Source organism: Chlorocebus sabaeus, chromosome 2 (assembly GCF_047675955.1).
Source record: "Chlorocebus sabaeus isolate Y175 chromosome 2, mChlSab1.0.hap1, whole genome shotgun sequence".
NCBI classification, from domain to species: domain Eukaryota; kingdom Metazoa; phylum Chordata; class Mammalia; order Primates; family Cercopithecidae; genus Chlorocebus; species Chlorocebus sabaeus.
In genome coordinates this window covers 518,923-533,224 of record NC_132905.1, presented here as the reverse complement: position 1 = coordinate 533,224, position 14,302 = coordinate 518,923, and the positions used below count along the sequence as shown (strand labels likewise).

Genomic DNA, 14,302 nt, shown 5'->3' with positions numbered 1-14,302 from the left:
AACTATGAAAATTGTTTTTATTTTAAATCAAAGTACCAGGCAGATACTTGCAAAACAACATACAAAGCAAAACTCAAACACGGCCCTTCCCCAGGGCGCCTCTGAGCAGGCACAGAGTTCTCGCCCTCTGCAAAATCCAATCCAATCCTATCTTCTCAGAAAACCAAACCAAAGGCAGCCGTGAAAACCTGTGTTCTGTATGTGGTTGAGAAGGTCTTCCTCTCTGAGTACTGGCTGGCCCCAAGGTGCAGAACTGGGAGGTCCAGGGAACCCTGCCCCGGAGGAGCCAGCAGGACCTGGAGGAGCCGGGGGCGGTGTTGACGACCTCCCCGGGCCACTGCAGTGTGGTTCCCATGAGGATGGGGGCTTCTCCAGGGCCCTTCCCCATGCTGGGGCTTGGAACCCCTGCCAGAAGCAGCTGGGCTGGCAGCAGACGTCCCCGAGGGCCTTGGGAAGCACTGGGAATGGGCTCCCAGCCCTGCTGGAATGGGGGATTGGGAATTAGTTCTGAAGCTGGTTGTGGCTTATTTTTGTATGGCTCTGAAATTAACTTCCTCTCCCAATGCCTCAATAGCTAAAGGGCAGGAGCAGAAAAGGTCCCAACCTTGTTCTTAAAAAGAAAGGAAATGAACCCACAACCCACTGGAAGTTCCGTTCAGCGAGGGCTGCCAAGGCAGACCCACTCGTGACTTTGACAAAGGGAAGCAGCTGGAAGGTTGCGGGTCCCAGGGTCACAGGCAGCTGTATTAGCGACAGGTTTTGAGCTGGTGGGGTGGGGACTACGGGGCCCTCCTGACCCCCGTAGGGTCATACTGCTGCACGCTGCAGAACTCAACTGGAGTGGAAATGAGTTTAAAACAGAGTATGTACATCAAAAGGTCAACATCACGCCGAAACCAGCTGACTGTGACAACAGCAAACAGCAAACAAAAACGTAACAGAGAAAACAAACAAGACACAGCCTCAGTAGCTTGACATGGGTGGGGGCAGCCAGGACAGGGCCCTGGTGACAACGGCACAGAGGTGGGGTCTGGGCCGCTCGCTGGACGGACAGCCAGCCAGTTCCCTTCGGAGCAGTGAAGTGGGACACGGGACCCTCGCATTGCAGGGCCTCAGACGGGCCTTCAGCTGCCGACAGAATCAGGAGGAGCATCCAGGGGCCTCTGGCCCTCAGGGTCCTCCTGGGACATGGCCTGCTGGAGACGGCAGGAGCCCTGGGCTGGCTGCTCCCTGAGATGTCTGCCCCAGGGCCCTGGCCTGGAGGGGCCTCAGCCTGGTCTTCCTTGTGAGTCCAAGGCCAGGTCTGAGGACAGTCATGGACAGCCCTTCCAGACAGGCTCTGGGCTCCACCTTTGGCAGCTGCCCTGACCAGCCCACCCGGGCAGCCTCCTAAACACCCAGAGGCCACCGAGAGGCCCTCCCTTGGACAGAGACCACCGAGGGCCAGCCCAGGGGCTGCCTGGGGGCCGGGGGCTGTTCTGTGGCCAAGCAGCCCAAGCTGAAGGGCCCCCACGCGAATCCTCGACCTCCACAGCAACTGGTTCTGTGTATGCCCCTGCCCCAGGACTGAAGCCCTCGGGACACACCTCACGGATCTCAGATCCCTGGGAGGGGCCAGCTCAGGCAGAGGCTGCCCAGGACCTCCGCACCCGGTCAGGTGCACTCACAGGGGCTCAGGGGCCACCCCCAGAGCTAACTCGGGAAGCCTAGGCACTCAGCATTATTTTGGTTGAAAATGCTATAAATCTGACTCTTCCTAGAAGCCTACTAAGCAATTCACTTAAAAACACCCTCAGTACATGTGCAACAATGCCTGGACCACGCCTCATCTGTGCGGCCCCTGGGCCACCTGAGCACCGGCTGGGGGTGGGGGAGGAGGGCACCCACCGGGATCTGCACCCCAGGCTCCGGGTGCACGTTCCCACACAGGAGGAGAACGGGGTGCCAGCCACACTAAACCTACAGAAAACTGTGGGAAGAAACCAAATCCATAGGATCCATAGGGTTCATACTTGGGCTCAGCTCCCAAGTCATGTGTTAGTAGCATCCCCAGGGACCTGGCTGGGTGCAAACACCGGGACCTCGCCACCCGCTGCACCGCGTCCAGCACCTGCAGGGTCGTGCTCGGCACCCTGGCTCTGCTTCCTCTGCCTCGGCTGCACCCAGGCTCCCCCCCCGCCCCCGCCCACCTGGCTCCTGATCAAGGCCCAATGTGTAAACAGTATTAATAAGCAACAAATGGAAAAATATATTTCCCAAGAAAAAAGGGGGGGAAACGTGGGACCTGAAGACCGATTTCCAGGTTGCTCTCGCTGTTCTGTCCCCTTCTCTCTTCTCGTGATTTGTTTTGGCGATTCCTCTCTTTGGTTCTGCAGCCCACGTGACCCACCTGCCCGAGCCAGCCCTGTGGCCTCTGCCCGTTCCCTGCTGCCGCAGCTGAGAGGCAGCCAGCCCCGTCCGTCCCAGGGGCCTCGCCCTCCCGTCGGCTACTTCCGCTCGTGGTCCTCTGCCACGGCAGCTACCTCAATGGTGGCCGTGTGCTCCTCGGGCCCGGGGGCAGCCCCTGTGGGCACTGTCACAATTGTGCTGGCGCCAGGCGAGGCCTGGGCCACGTTCTGCAGGGTGGGACCCAGGCCAGGCAAGGTGAGCAGCTGCAGCGGGCTGACCACCTTGAACACCGTGCTACCGTCCTGCACGGCAGCCGTGCTCAGGACCGTGAGGCTGGATGCGTCCGGGTGGATCTCCACTGTGCTGGGGTAGGTGGAGCCGGAGGAGGCCAAGACTGTGTAGCCCCCAAGCAGTGGGGAGGCTGGGGAGCTGGCGGGGGGTGCCTGAAGGGAACCCTTGCCCAGGACAGTGGAGGGCAGGGTGGATACCACTTTACCAAGGGGCACGCTGGTCAGCTGGGGGACGGGCACGCCCGGGCCGAGCGCCAGCTGGGCAGACTGGGTGAGCACCTGCGAGGCCATGGCGGCCGGTCCTGATGTGGCACGCGCAAGCCGGGGCCGCTTCACAGGCGGTGGCAGGGAGACCGGAGTCAGCGTCATGAGCACGTTGCTGAGGTGCTGGGACTTGTGCTTCAGCTCCTTGGCTCGGCGGCGATGCTCATCACACTGCTGCTCCAGCGCTGCAGGGAGGGGCAGACGGCATCACACAGAGGACGGGGGCATGGACGGCAGCGTGCAGGGGACGGGGGCAGACACGCCACACCATCTGGGTGGCTCCTGGGTCAGTGGCAACCCAGGTCTGTTCACCTGATGCCACAAACCCAGATGACCACATGGCCACCCACCAAACGTGAGGTCTGTGGGAGACGGGGCCCAAGATGGCCCTCGGGATAGATACAAGCCTGTGCTGACCCAGGGTCTGCACTGACCCGGGGCCCGTGTGCAAGCGTGGCAATGCCGTCTCAGACCCTCCCGCACTGACCCGGGGCCTGCGTGCAAGCGTGGCAATGCCGTCTCAGACCCTCCCGCACTGACCCGGGGCCTGCGTGCAAGCGTGGCAATGCCGTCTCAGACCCTCCCGCACTGACCCGGGGCCCGTGTGCAAGCGTGGCAATGCCGTCTCAGACCCTCCCGCACTGACCCGGGGCCCGTGTGCAAGCGTGGCAATGCCGTCTCAGACCCTCCCGCACTGACCCGGGGCCTGCGTGCAAGCGTGGCAATGCCGTCTCAGACCCTCCCGCACTGACCCGGGGCCTGCGTGCAAGCGTGGCAATGCCGTCTCAGACCCTCCCGCACTGACCCGGGGCCCGTGTGCAAGCGTGGCAATGCCGTCTCAGACCCTCCCGCACTGACCCGGGGCCTGCGTGCAAGCGTGGCAATGCCGTCTCAGACCCTCCCGCACTGACCCGGGGCCTGCGTGCAAGCGTGGCAATGCCGTCTCAGACCCTCCCGCACTGACCCGGGGCCCGTGTGCAAGCGTGGCAATGCCGTCTCAGACCCTCCCGCACTGACCCGGGGCCTGCGTGCAAGCGTGGCAATGCCGTCTCAGACCCTCCCGCACTGACCCGGGGCCCGTGTGCAAGCGTGGCAATGCCGTCTCAGACCCTCCCGCACTGACCCGGGGCCCGTGTGCAAGCGTGGCAATGCCGTCTCAGACCCTCCCGCACTGACCCGGGGCCTGCGTGCAAGCGTGGCAATGCCGTCTCAGACCCTCCCGCACTGACCCGGGGCCTGCGTGCAAGCGTGGCAATGCCGTCTCAGACCCTCCCGCACTGACCCGGGGCCCGTGTGCAAGCGTGGCAATGCCGTCTCAGACCCTCCCGCACTGACCCGGGGCCTGCGTGCAAGCGTGGCAATGCCGTCTCAGACCCTCCCGCACTGACCCGGGGCCTGCGTGCAAGCGTGGCAATGCCGTCTCAGACCCTCCCGCACTGACCCGGGGCCCGTGTGCAAGCGTGGCAATGCCGTCTCAGACCCTCCCGCACTGACCCGGGGCCTGCGTGCAAGCGTGGCAATGCCGTCTCAGACCCTCCCGCACTGACCCGGGGCCCGTGTGCAAGCGTGGCAATGCCGTCTCAGACCCTCCCGCACTGACCCGGGGCCCGCGTGCAAGCGTGGCAATGCCGTCTCAGACCCTCCCGCACTGACCCGGGGCCCGTGTGCAAGCGTGGCAATGCCGTCTCAGACCCTCCCGCACTGACCCGGGGCCCGTGTGCAAGCGTGGCAATGCCGTCTCAGACCCTCCCGCACTGACCCGGGGCCTGCGTGCAAGCGTGGCAATGCCGTCTCAGACCCTCCCGCACTGACCCGGGGCCTGCGTGCAAGCGTGGCAATGCCGTCTCAGACCCTCCCGCACTGACCCGGGGCCCGTGTGCAAGCGTGGCAATGCCGTCTCAGACCCTCCCGCACTGACCCGGGGCCTGCGTGCAAGCGTGGCAATGCCGTCTCAGACCCTCCCGCACTGACCCGGGGCCTGCGTGCAAGCGTGGCAATGCCGTCTCAGACCCTCCCGCACTGACCCGGGGCCCGTGTGCAAGCGTGGCAATGCCGTCTCAGACCCTCCCGCACTGACCCGGGGCCCGTGTGCAAGCGTGGCAATGCCGTCTCAGACCCTCCCATAAGCTTTCACACACCCAACGTGGAAGTTGCCCGTGTGACGTATCAAGATCAAGAGAAGGAGAAGGAGCACATATGGCACGTGTGCTCAAACATAACATGTACACACACTGAACACACTGAACACACTGAACACACAGTGAACACACTGAACACACAGTGAACACACTGAACACACTGAACACACAGTGAACACACACACTGAACACACAGTGAACACACTGAACACACTGAACACACAGTGAACACACAGTGAACACACACTGAACACACACAGTGAACACACACTGAACACACAGTGAACACACACTGAACACACTGAACACACACAGTGAACACACACTGAACACACTGAACACACAGTGAACACACTGAACACACGGTGAGCACAGACCCCAAGAGGAACGAGGAGGAGGAAGTGCACCGATGTCAGGGGCTTAAGCTCCCAGCGGGGTCAGGACCAGCACTTCCCAATCTCTGCCATTGTTTTTTTTTTTTTTTTGAGACAAGGTCTCACTCTGTATCCCAGGCCGGAGTGCAGCGGTGCAGTCTCGGCTCACCACAACCTCCGCCTCCTGGGCTCAAGCGACTGGCTGCCTCAGCCTCCCGAGTAGCTAGGATTACATGCGTGCACCACCATGCCCAGCTCAGTTTTGTTTTTTCAGTAGAGATGGGGTTTCATCATGTTGGCCAGGCTGGTCTCGAACTTCTGGCCTGAAGTGATCCGCCCGCCTCGGCCTCCCAAAGCGCTGGGATAACAGGTGTGAGCCACCGCACCCGGCCTCTGTCATTTTCTCTTAAACAACTACTTGGATCATCACAGAAATGCTGGTAAATGTAAGCTTAGTGTGATGGAGAGGTCTGACTACATCATTTAAGCTTCAGGTTATTTTCCTCGCACAACAGCTGTGGGGAGAAGCTCGCCGTGGTGGCTATGACTCCAGGGAATGCATGTGGACGCACAGCCAGGGGGTGAACCCGTGAGCTCCCAGGTCCTCAGCCTGCCGCCCGGGGGCCGGGGTGGTCTCAGCGTACCTGCCAGGTCCCGGGCATACTGCTCCCGCGAGCGGTCCATCTGGCACTTGTGGCTGGCCAGCACCTTCTTCACCAGGTCCAGCATGCCGAAGTTCTGCACAATGTTGTTGAGGAGCACAGCATCTGAAAGGGCAACGCGGACACTCAGTGGGAACCCAGGCCCTTCCTAGACAGCCGGAACACCACGGGCAACGCGGACACTCGGTGGGAACCCGGGCCCTTCCTAGACAGCCGGACACCACTCTGGGGCTGCTCCTCAGGAACCCGGCCAGCCAGGAGTCCGGTTCAGAGGGAGAAGACTGAGATGCACCAAGGCGATCCTCCCACCAGGTTCAGCCTCAGCACAGCGGGGGTCCCAAGCCTAGATTCGGCCTCCAACCCAGCAGCACAGAAGGGCCTAGGGGCAGGAGGGCCAGTGGCCTCACCTCCTGCAGACACTCCTGGGCTGAGGAGCCGGCAAGAGGGAAGATGCAGCTCCTCACCTCGAAGCTGCAGGGGAGGGTCCTGGACCCGCTGCTGCAGGCCTCTCATGGTCTCCATCAGCTCCTGGTGGAACTCCTGGATGACCTCGTCCAGCAGGCCGGCGTCCTTCAGCCCCCGCCAGAAGGTAAATGTGTCATCTGTGAGGGAAAGAGTGGGTTCAGTGGGCAGGGAAAGCGCTGCTACACGGGGCAGCCACCACAGCCACGAGGACACCACCACAGCCACAAGGACGCCATGCCAGAGCCGGCAGCGCCTGGCACTGAGCTGGGCTTGCACTGCCCAGACACATCCACGGTGCCGAAATCTAGCAGGTCAGCCACAGAGCTCAGCCTCAGAGCGTCCAAGATAACGCTGCTGGAGCCAGACCTTTCTCCACAAAGACCCCACTGGCCCCACCTGGATTCTTGGAGCCCCTGTGTGGCCTGAGGCGGGCAGAGACCCCACCACCCCGCCAGGGCTTGTGAGCAGCCCACAAGGAGGAACCTTGTACCTCCGATGGCCGCGGTCCAGTCCCCAGGGTCCTCACAGGTCTCTATGGTGATGGTCGCAGGAGACCCATTCACTGTAGCCAAAAGGAAACCTCGGGTGAGAGCCGAGAGCACCACAGTCCCAGCCCACACACTGTCCACCCTCCTTACACCAGTCCCAACCCCACACACCCCACATGCCCACACACCTCACACACCTCACACCCACACACCCACACACCCCACACACTGTCTGCCCTCCTCACACCAGTCCCAACCCCACACACCCCACACGCCCCACACACCCACACACCCCACACCCCTCACACACCTCACACACCCACAAACCCCACACACTGTCCACTCTCCTCACACCACCTTCTGAACCACTCCATCTGTTTTCACAAAACTGACAAACACAGGATACACACTAGTACAGCCAAAGTGGTTTCCTGCCTTGTATCTTACGGCTATTTTTAATCACAGACGTTGTCAAACATACAAAGGAGAAAGAACACAAAAACAAATTCCTTGAACCCATCACCCAGTTTCAGCAAATCCTCAACATTTTCTCTGCTTGTCCATTTACGATTTTACTCAAGAAGCACTTTCCACTTGACCGTCAGGAGACAAGGTGATCCTTCTGCTTGACTTGTTTTCCCACTGACGAGAGTCTGGAATTCTGCTCTGTGGCTCCATCTGTCGCCCGTGGGGCTCGCCCTCACCTCACCTCTTCAAGTGATGCTTCATTGAAGTCATCATAAATCTCAGTATCTATCATGTTTCCATTTTTCTACACCAGAACAAGTGTGGCTTTGAGAGACAGAAACTGTCCTGGGCCTTCCTGTGGGTCCCTCTCTAGTGACTGCAGAACACGACTGGGCGTGTCGTTCATATTTGGCCATTTTGGGTGTTGCTGATGGAGACTTTATACGCAGATCTGGCTTAAAAAACAAACCTGGGGCCGGACACGGTGGCTCAAGCCTGTAATCCCAGCACTTTGGGAGGCCGAGACGGGCAGATCACGAGATCAGGAGATCGAGACCACCCTGGCTAACACGGTGAAACCCCGTCTCTACTAAAAAATACAAAAAAAACTAGCCGGGTGTGGTGGTGGGTGCCTGTAGTCCCAGCTACTCGGGAGGCTGAGGCAGAAGAATGGCGTAAATCTGGGAGAGGCAGAGCTTGCAGTGAGCTGAGATCCGGCCACTGTGCTCCAGCCTGGGCGGCAGAGCGAGACTCCGTCTCAAAAAAAAAAAAAAAAAAAAAAAAAAAAAACCCCGGGGCTGCGCGCGGCGGCTCACGCCTGTAATCCCCGGGGCTGCACGCGGCGGCTCACGCCTGTAATCCACGCACTTTGGGAGGCTGAGGCAGGTGGATCATGAGGTCAGGAGATCGAGAACAGCCTGGGCAACACAGCGAAAACCCATCTCTACTAAAATACAAAAAGTTAGCTGTGCGTGGCGGCATGCGCCTGTAATCCCAGTCACTCGGGAGGCTGAGGCAGGAGAATCGCTAGAACCCGGAAGGTGGAGCTTGCAGTGAGCCAAGATGGCGCCACTGCACTCCAGCCTGGGCAACAGAGCGAGACTCCATCTCAAAAAACAAAAACAAAAACAAAAACAAACCTGGAAGCAGTTTAGCGTTTTGGTAATGCTGGCCTTTTCACATTCATCAAAGACACGGCAGTGGTGAATATTACTCATATTATACATCCGGAATTATTTGGGGCGTGAATGAGTGTCTCTCCTAGTTTGGGCTGATACACCACCTTTTACTAACTCTGGAATTATTTTGGGTGTGAGTGAGTGTCTCTCCTAGTTTGGGCTGATACACCACCTTTTACTAACTGCACAGTAGCCAAGTCAATGGTTCTCAGAGACTTCAGGTTAAAGAACCCAAATCGTCTTCAGAAGAGCTGAGCCTCAGCCTAGCTGTGCGGCTCTGACTACAGGGCGTGGAAGGCCCAGTCCCTTTCCTAGCAGGCGGTCAGGCAGGGCCAACACTAACATGGTGGAGGCCCCGGGGAGGGCAGACAGGAGGCTGGGCTCTACCCGGCCCCTCCGACCACAGCAGCCCAAGTGTCCTGGGCTTCTCAGGACTCAGCACTGAACCTGCCTGGCTGCCCCGGCAGGACGTGGAAGGGGGCCCAGGAGAAGGGTGAGGCCTCGATACTGCCCAGGCTGGAGGGCAGTGGCACGATCTCGGCTCACTGCAACCTCCACCTCCTGGGTTCAAACGATTCTCCTGCCTCAGCCTCCCGAGTAGCTGAGACTACAGGCACGCGCCACCACACCCAGTTAACTTTTGTACTTTTTGTTTTTGAGACGGAGTCTCACTCAGTCCCCCGGGCTGGAGTGCAGTGGCCGGATCTCAGCTCACTGCAAGCTCCGCCTCCCGGGTTTACGCCATTCTCCTGCCTCAGCCTCCTGAGTAGCTGGGACTACAGGCGCCCGCCACCTCGCCCGGCTAGTTTTTTTTTTTTTTTGTATTTTTTAGTAGAGATGGGGTTTCACCGTGTTAGCCAGGATGGTCTCGATCTCCTGACCTCGTGATCCGCCCGTCTCGGCCTCCCAAAGTGCTGGGATTACAGGCTTGAGCCACCGCGCCCGGCCAACTTTTGTACTTTTAATAGAGATTGTGTTTCACCCCGTTGGCCAGGCTTGTCTCGAACTCCTGGCCTCAAGGGATCCGCCCGCCTTGGCCTCCCAAAGTGCTGGGATTACAGGCGTGAGCCACCGCGCCTGGCCTAACTTTAGTTTTAAGAAAAATTTCTCTATTCATAAAGCTGGAAAGAATTCTAGGGAATAACCTTTCCACAATTTACAGCTACAGACAACATGGAAGATTACCTAAACCGTCATCCAAAAACCCAAGTGGCGGGAATACCTGCAGCAAGGCACCCAGCACGGAAGGCCGGGGAGCAGGCGTGCAGCTCCATAAACCGCCAGGTCAGGAGGAAAGCGGATCCAGATTTGGGGCTGGGCCGTGGGGGTGGGAGGGAGGGGGCCGGTGGGCACCCAGGCACTCTCTGTTACTCGCTATACCCTTCCCTGCGTGTGAGTTATTATATTACAATGAAAATGGCTTAGAAAGAAAAGTGCTTCCATCTTCCTTGTCAATGAAAGTAGCAATTCTGCCAGCTCTCCTCTGTGAGGAAGGAGGAGGCTGATCCCAGATGCTGATCCCAGACGCTAATCCCAGACACTCACGGCTGCAGGCAGGAGACCAGCAGCCCTGGCCTGAGCCAACGCCTGGGGCCAGGGAGGCCACCCAGGGGCATGTCACCCTCTGTGGCCATGGCCAGGGTGGAGTCAGGAGGAGCAGCCCGTGCACCTACCGTCGGCTGCGGCGGGCGTGAGGGGAATGTACTCAGCTGACGTGGGACTGCTCAGGGACACGCGGGCTCCTGAGAGGTCGATCTTCGTGCTGCGGCAGGTGTTGGAGCAGACCTTGTCGTGCTGGTAGAAGTCCAGTTCCCCGGAGTCCATGATCTTCCTACGGCAGAGGGTGGCACGGAGCGTCCAGGGCAGCCCCAGAACCGAAGGCACCTGCCCGCCCTCCCTGACCTGGGCCATCCACCTGTGTGGGGCAGTCCTGGCCGAGGCGCTGGCAGCTCCACAGAGGAGGGTGGGCTCTGCTTCCCTCAGCGCAAGCTTGGCGTGCAGGACCCTGCTGCTGAGGAAGCAGCCGGCCTAGCCCCACACCACAGCTCTGTCCCCAGGAAGCAGGTGCGTGCTGGCCAGCGGGTATCCTGGAGGTGCCCATCAGAATCTGTGGGGCTGGGCCTTTCTGGGACGTTCCACTACCCAAGTCCTAAGGGAGTGACCCACAGCTAACAAAGGTTGGCCTGGCCCCACTGCATCATGTGTGACTCATTCTGAAGCAAAGGAAGGTGGGAAACCACTTCCAGGAGAAGCCTTCCTCCTTCTAAAGGCAGAGACAGCAAAGGAGAGTGATGAGGGCGCAGGAGAGCACCAACAGCCATGGCTGCCGCTCATCCTCATCTTTACCAGGCAGGCTTCCCATGGCCCAAACTGCCAAGACCCACCCTCCCAGGGCCCTCTCTTCCACCTCTCCGGAGGTCCAGGGTCTCAGTCCTGTGTGTCTCAATGAGCCTGCCTCGACCCACGAAACAAGGGTCAGAGGCTCCAGCCACATTCAATCTTTGGGCAGCGCTGACCTCAGGCACACACAGGCTGATGCTTCTGTGGTCAGCTCAGGACTTGCCTACCTGGCCGGTGGTCCCCACAGCTGTGCCACCAGCCACGTTCCAGAAAAATCAGAGGCCAGCTCAGCTGGACAGGACCTGAGCCATGGGAAAGGACCCAGGGCCAGTCACTCGTAAGGCCTCAAACTCTGACTCCAGCACAAAGCAGGGGCCCTCCTTGGGAAGCAAGGTAGAGGCCAGGCCCACAAAGACCGAGACTGCAGCTTATGATTCACAGATAAAGTGGAGGCCGGGCGCGGTGGCTCATGCCTGCAATCCCAGCACTGTGGGAGGCTGAGGCAGGTGGATCTCCTGAGGTCAGGTGTTCGAGACCAGCCTGGCAAATACGGCAAAATCCCGTCTCTACTTAAAATACAAAAATTAGCTGGGCGTGGTGGCGGGCACCTGTAAACCCAGCTACTGGGGAGGCTGAGGAAGAGAATTGCCTGAACCCAGGAAGCAGAGTTTGCAGTGAGCCAAGATCATGCCACTGCACTCCAGCCTGGACAACAGAGCAAGACTCCGTCTCAAAAAAAAAAAGTGATAGAAAGGACAGAAATAAAGAATAACATAAAAGGCCAAAATCTGATGCACAAATACCAGATTATACCTTTTTTTAATTTTTATTTTCAGAATGCATAATTGAAACAGACCCTTTTCTTTTCCCTTTTATTCTTGTTTTTTCTTTTTGAGACAGTCTCACTTGGGTTACATTGTAACCCAAGCTGGATTGCAATGGCACAATCACAGCTCACTGCAGCCTAGATTTCCAGGATGAAGTGATCCTTCTACCCTAGCCTCTCGAGTAGCTGGGACCACAGGCATATGCCACCAAATCCAGATAATTTTTTTTATTTTTAGTAGAGATGAGGTCTCATTATTTTGCCCAGGCTGGTCTCAAACTCCTGGCATCAAGTGATCCTCCTGCCTCAGCCTCCTAAAGTGTTGGGATTACAGGTGTGAGCCACCATGCCCAGCCAACCCTCTATTTTACAACAGTGAAATATCCACAAGTGCCTTCAGGTAAAGAATTGGTGGATATTAAAATAACTGACAAAACAATTCTAGAAATCTGATAGTGTCCCTGTTGGCAGGGGTGTGGGAGATGGGTTAGTGTTTCGGGTGTGAGCAGGTGCAGTCACCCGGGAGGTTGTCAGCACTCACCACATCTAAAACACGCTTCATCTTCAAAATCTCAAAACCCCATAAGAAAGCAAGAGTTGCCAGGGCCCCTTCCACGAGGGAGGCTGACCCTGGTGCCAGCGCCCACCTGAGCATGATGCCGTTCATGCGGATGGCTCTCTTCCAGTCCTTCAGGGTAGACTTCCCGGCCAGGTGCACAAATTCCTTCGGGCTGATCACATGCTCGTCGTACTGTGGGGGACACAGCCACGTGGGTCAAGCTTGGCCGGGACACCACATAGGCTGTCCCACCTCCTACCCGACCCTGAGTCAGGGGCACAAGTCAGGAAGAGCACCATGGCATGGCGCTGAGCAGTGCAGGTCTCCTACAGAGCATTCAGGTAAAATAAGGACATGACCCCCAGGCACGGTGGCTGCAGTGGGGAGCGGCCGTCTCCTCCAGCCCTGAGGGGACCGAGCTGCTGTGTGCCGGGGCTAGACACGGCTGAGGTGACCATACCAGGTAGGTGTGTGGCCTTCTCTTTCTCCAGGCAGACTAAGCAAACTGCTTCTGTGCAATGCATCTTATAAATACACATTATTGCATATGTTACATCGCAGATGGCAACAGATGCCAGCACATGGGTGGAGCTGTGAACGCTGCCTTCCTCAGGCCCCTCCTGACACCACCTTGCCCTGTGCAGCAAGCGCCGGCACCTGCTCTCACTCTGACACACACACGCACACACACACACGCACTGACACACACATGCACACACACACATACGCGCACACACACACGCACTGACACACACATGCACACACACGCATACGCGCACACACACACGCACTGACACACATGCACACACACGCATACGCGCACACACACACGCACTGACACACACGTACACACACACTGACACACACGCACTGACATACACGCACACACACGCACTGACACACACACGCACTGACACACACACGCACTGACACACACACACACGTCTGTTTCTAAGCCAGGGGAACCCTCCTGCTTGCTAATTTCACCCATGTGGGAGCTCAGAAAACCTGAGAACGTAAAATATCCTGTTCAATCTTGTTACACAAGCAATTATTGAAACCAAAAAGTGGAAATAAAACTGCATTTACTTAGAAAACAAGCAGGCTGGGGGTGCAGGTGTCACGAGGTCTCAGCAGCCGGACCCAGGAGGCCGTGCCCAGGTCTAGCTTGCTGAAGGAAGCGACGCTCCCGATCCCTGAGCCCACACTCTCATGACCCCCGTGCCACAGACGGGAACGCTGAGCCATGCAGTTGATCAGCGAGATCCGACAGAAGCCCAGCACATGGAATCCAGAAGACTCTCTGGCCACTGTTGGAGCCTGGCAGGAAGCCTGCACTGGCTGTGACTGAGGCTGCTTCCGGTCATCACCTCTACCCAACGTGGCTCACACCTAGGAAACTCAACTGTACCCAACAGGCCTGATCCTAGCTAGAGTTCTGGGCTCAGCCAGCCTCACGCCCCGCCCTCCTAGGCCTCTCTGCTTTCTTGCTTTCACCTTTGTTAGTCTTCTCACCCCAGGTTTTCCTCTCCCAGCTAGGAAGCTACATGCTATACTCTCCTGAGCTCTTGACCATGTCACGCTTACCAGAGCTGCCCGGGCCCAGAGCTAACACGGCCCGCTCCTGACCCTCCCGAGCTACCATGGCCCGCTCCTGACCCTCCCAAGTTAACACGGCCCGCACCTGACCCTCCAGAGCTACCACGGCCCGCTCCTGACCCTCCCGAGCTACCACGACCCGCACCTGACCCTCCAGAGCTACCACGGCCCGATCCTGACCCTCCAGAGCTACCACGGCCCGATTCTGACCCTCCAGAGCTACCACGGCCCGCTCCTGACCCTCCCGAGCTACCACGGCCCGA

General features: G+C 58.6%; 1 protein-coding gene across 3 annotated transcripts in view; it reads right to left on the bottom strand.

Moving 5' to 3' along the window:
* GMEB2 (glucocorticoid modulatory element binding protein 2) overlaps nt 1-14,302 on the bottom strand; it is a 34,286-nt gene continuing 19,984 nt past the window's right edge. For all 3 annotated transcript variants that reach the window (XM_008010754.3, XM_073005150.1, XM_073005159.1), the window contains 6 exons: nt 12,529-12,632; nt 10,389-10,546; nt 7,072-7,143; nt 6,581-6,718; nt 6,099-6,221; nt 1-3,127 (listed from right to left, as the gene is read on the bottom strand). In XM_008010754.3, coding sequence (XP_008008945.1) covers nt 2,487-3,127; nt 6,099-6,221; nt 6,581-6,718; nt 7,072-7,143; nt 10,389-10,546; nt 12,529-12,632 — 1,236 coding nt within the window. In that variant the 3' untranslated portion in view covers nt 1-2,486. The remainder of the gene's footprint in view (nt 3,128-6,098; nt 6,222-6,580; nt 6,719-7,071; nt 7,144-10,388; nt 10,547-12,528; nt 12,633-14,302) is intronic.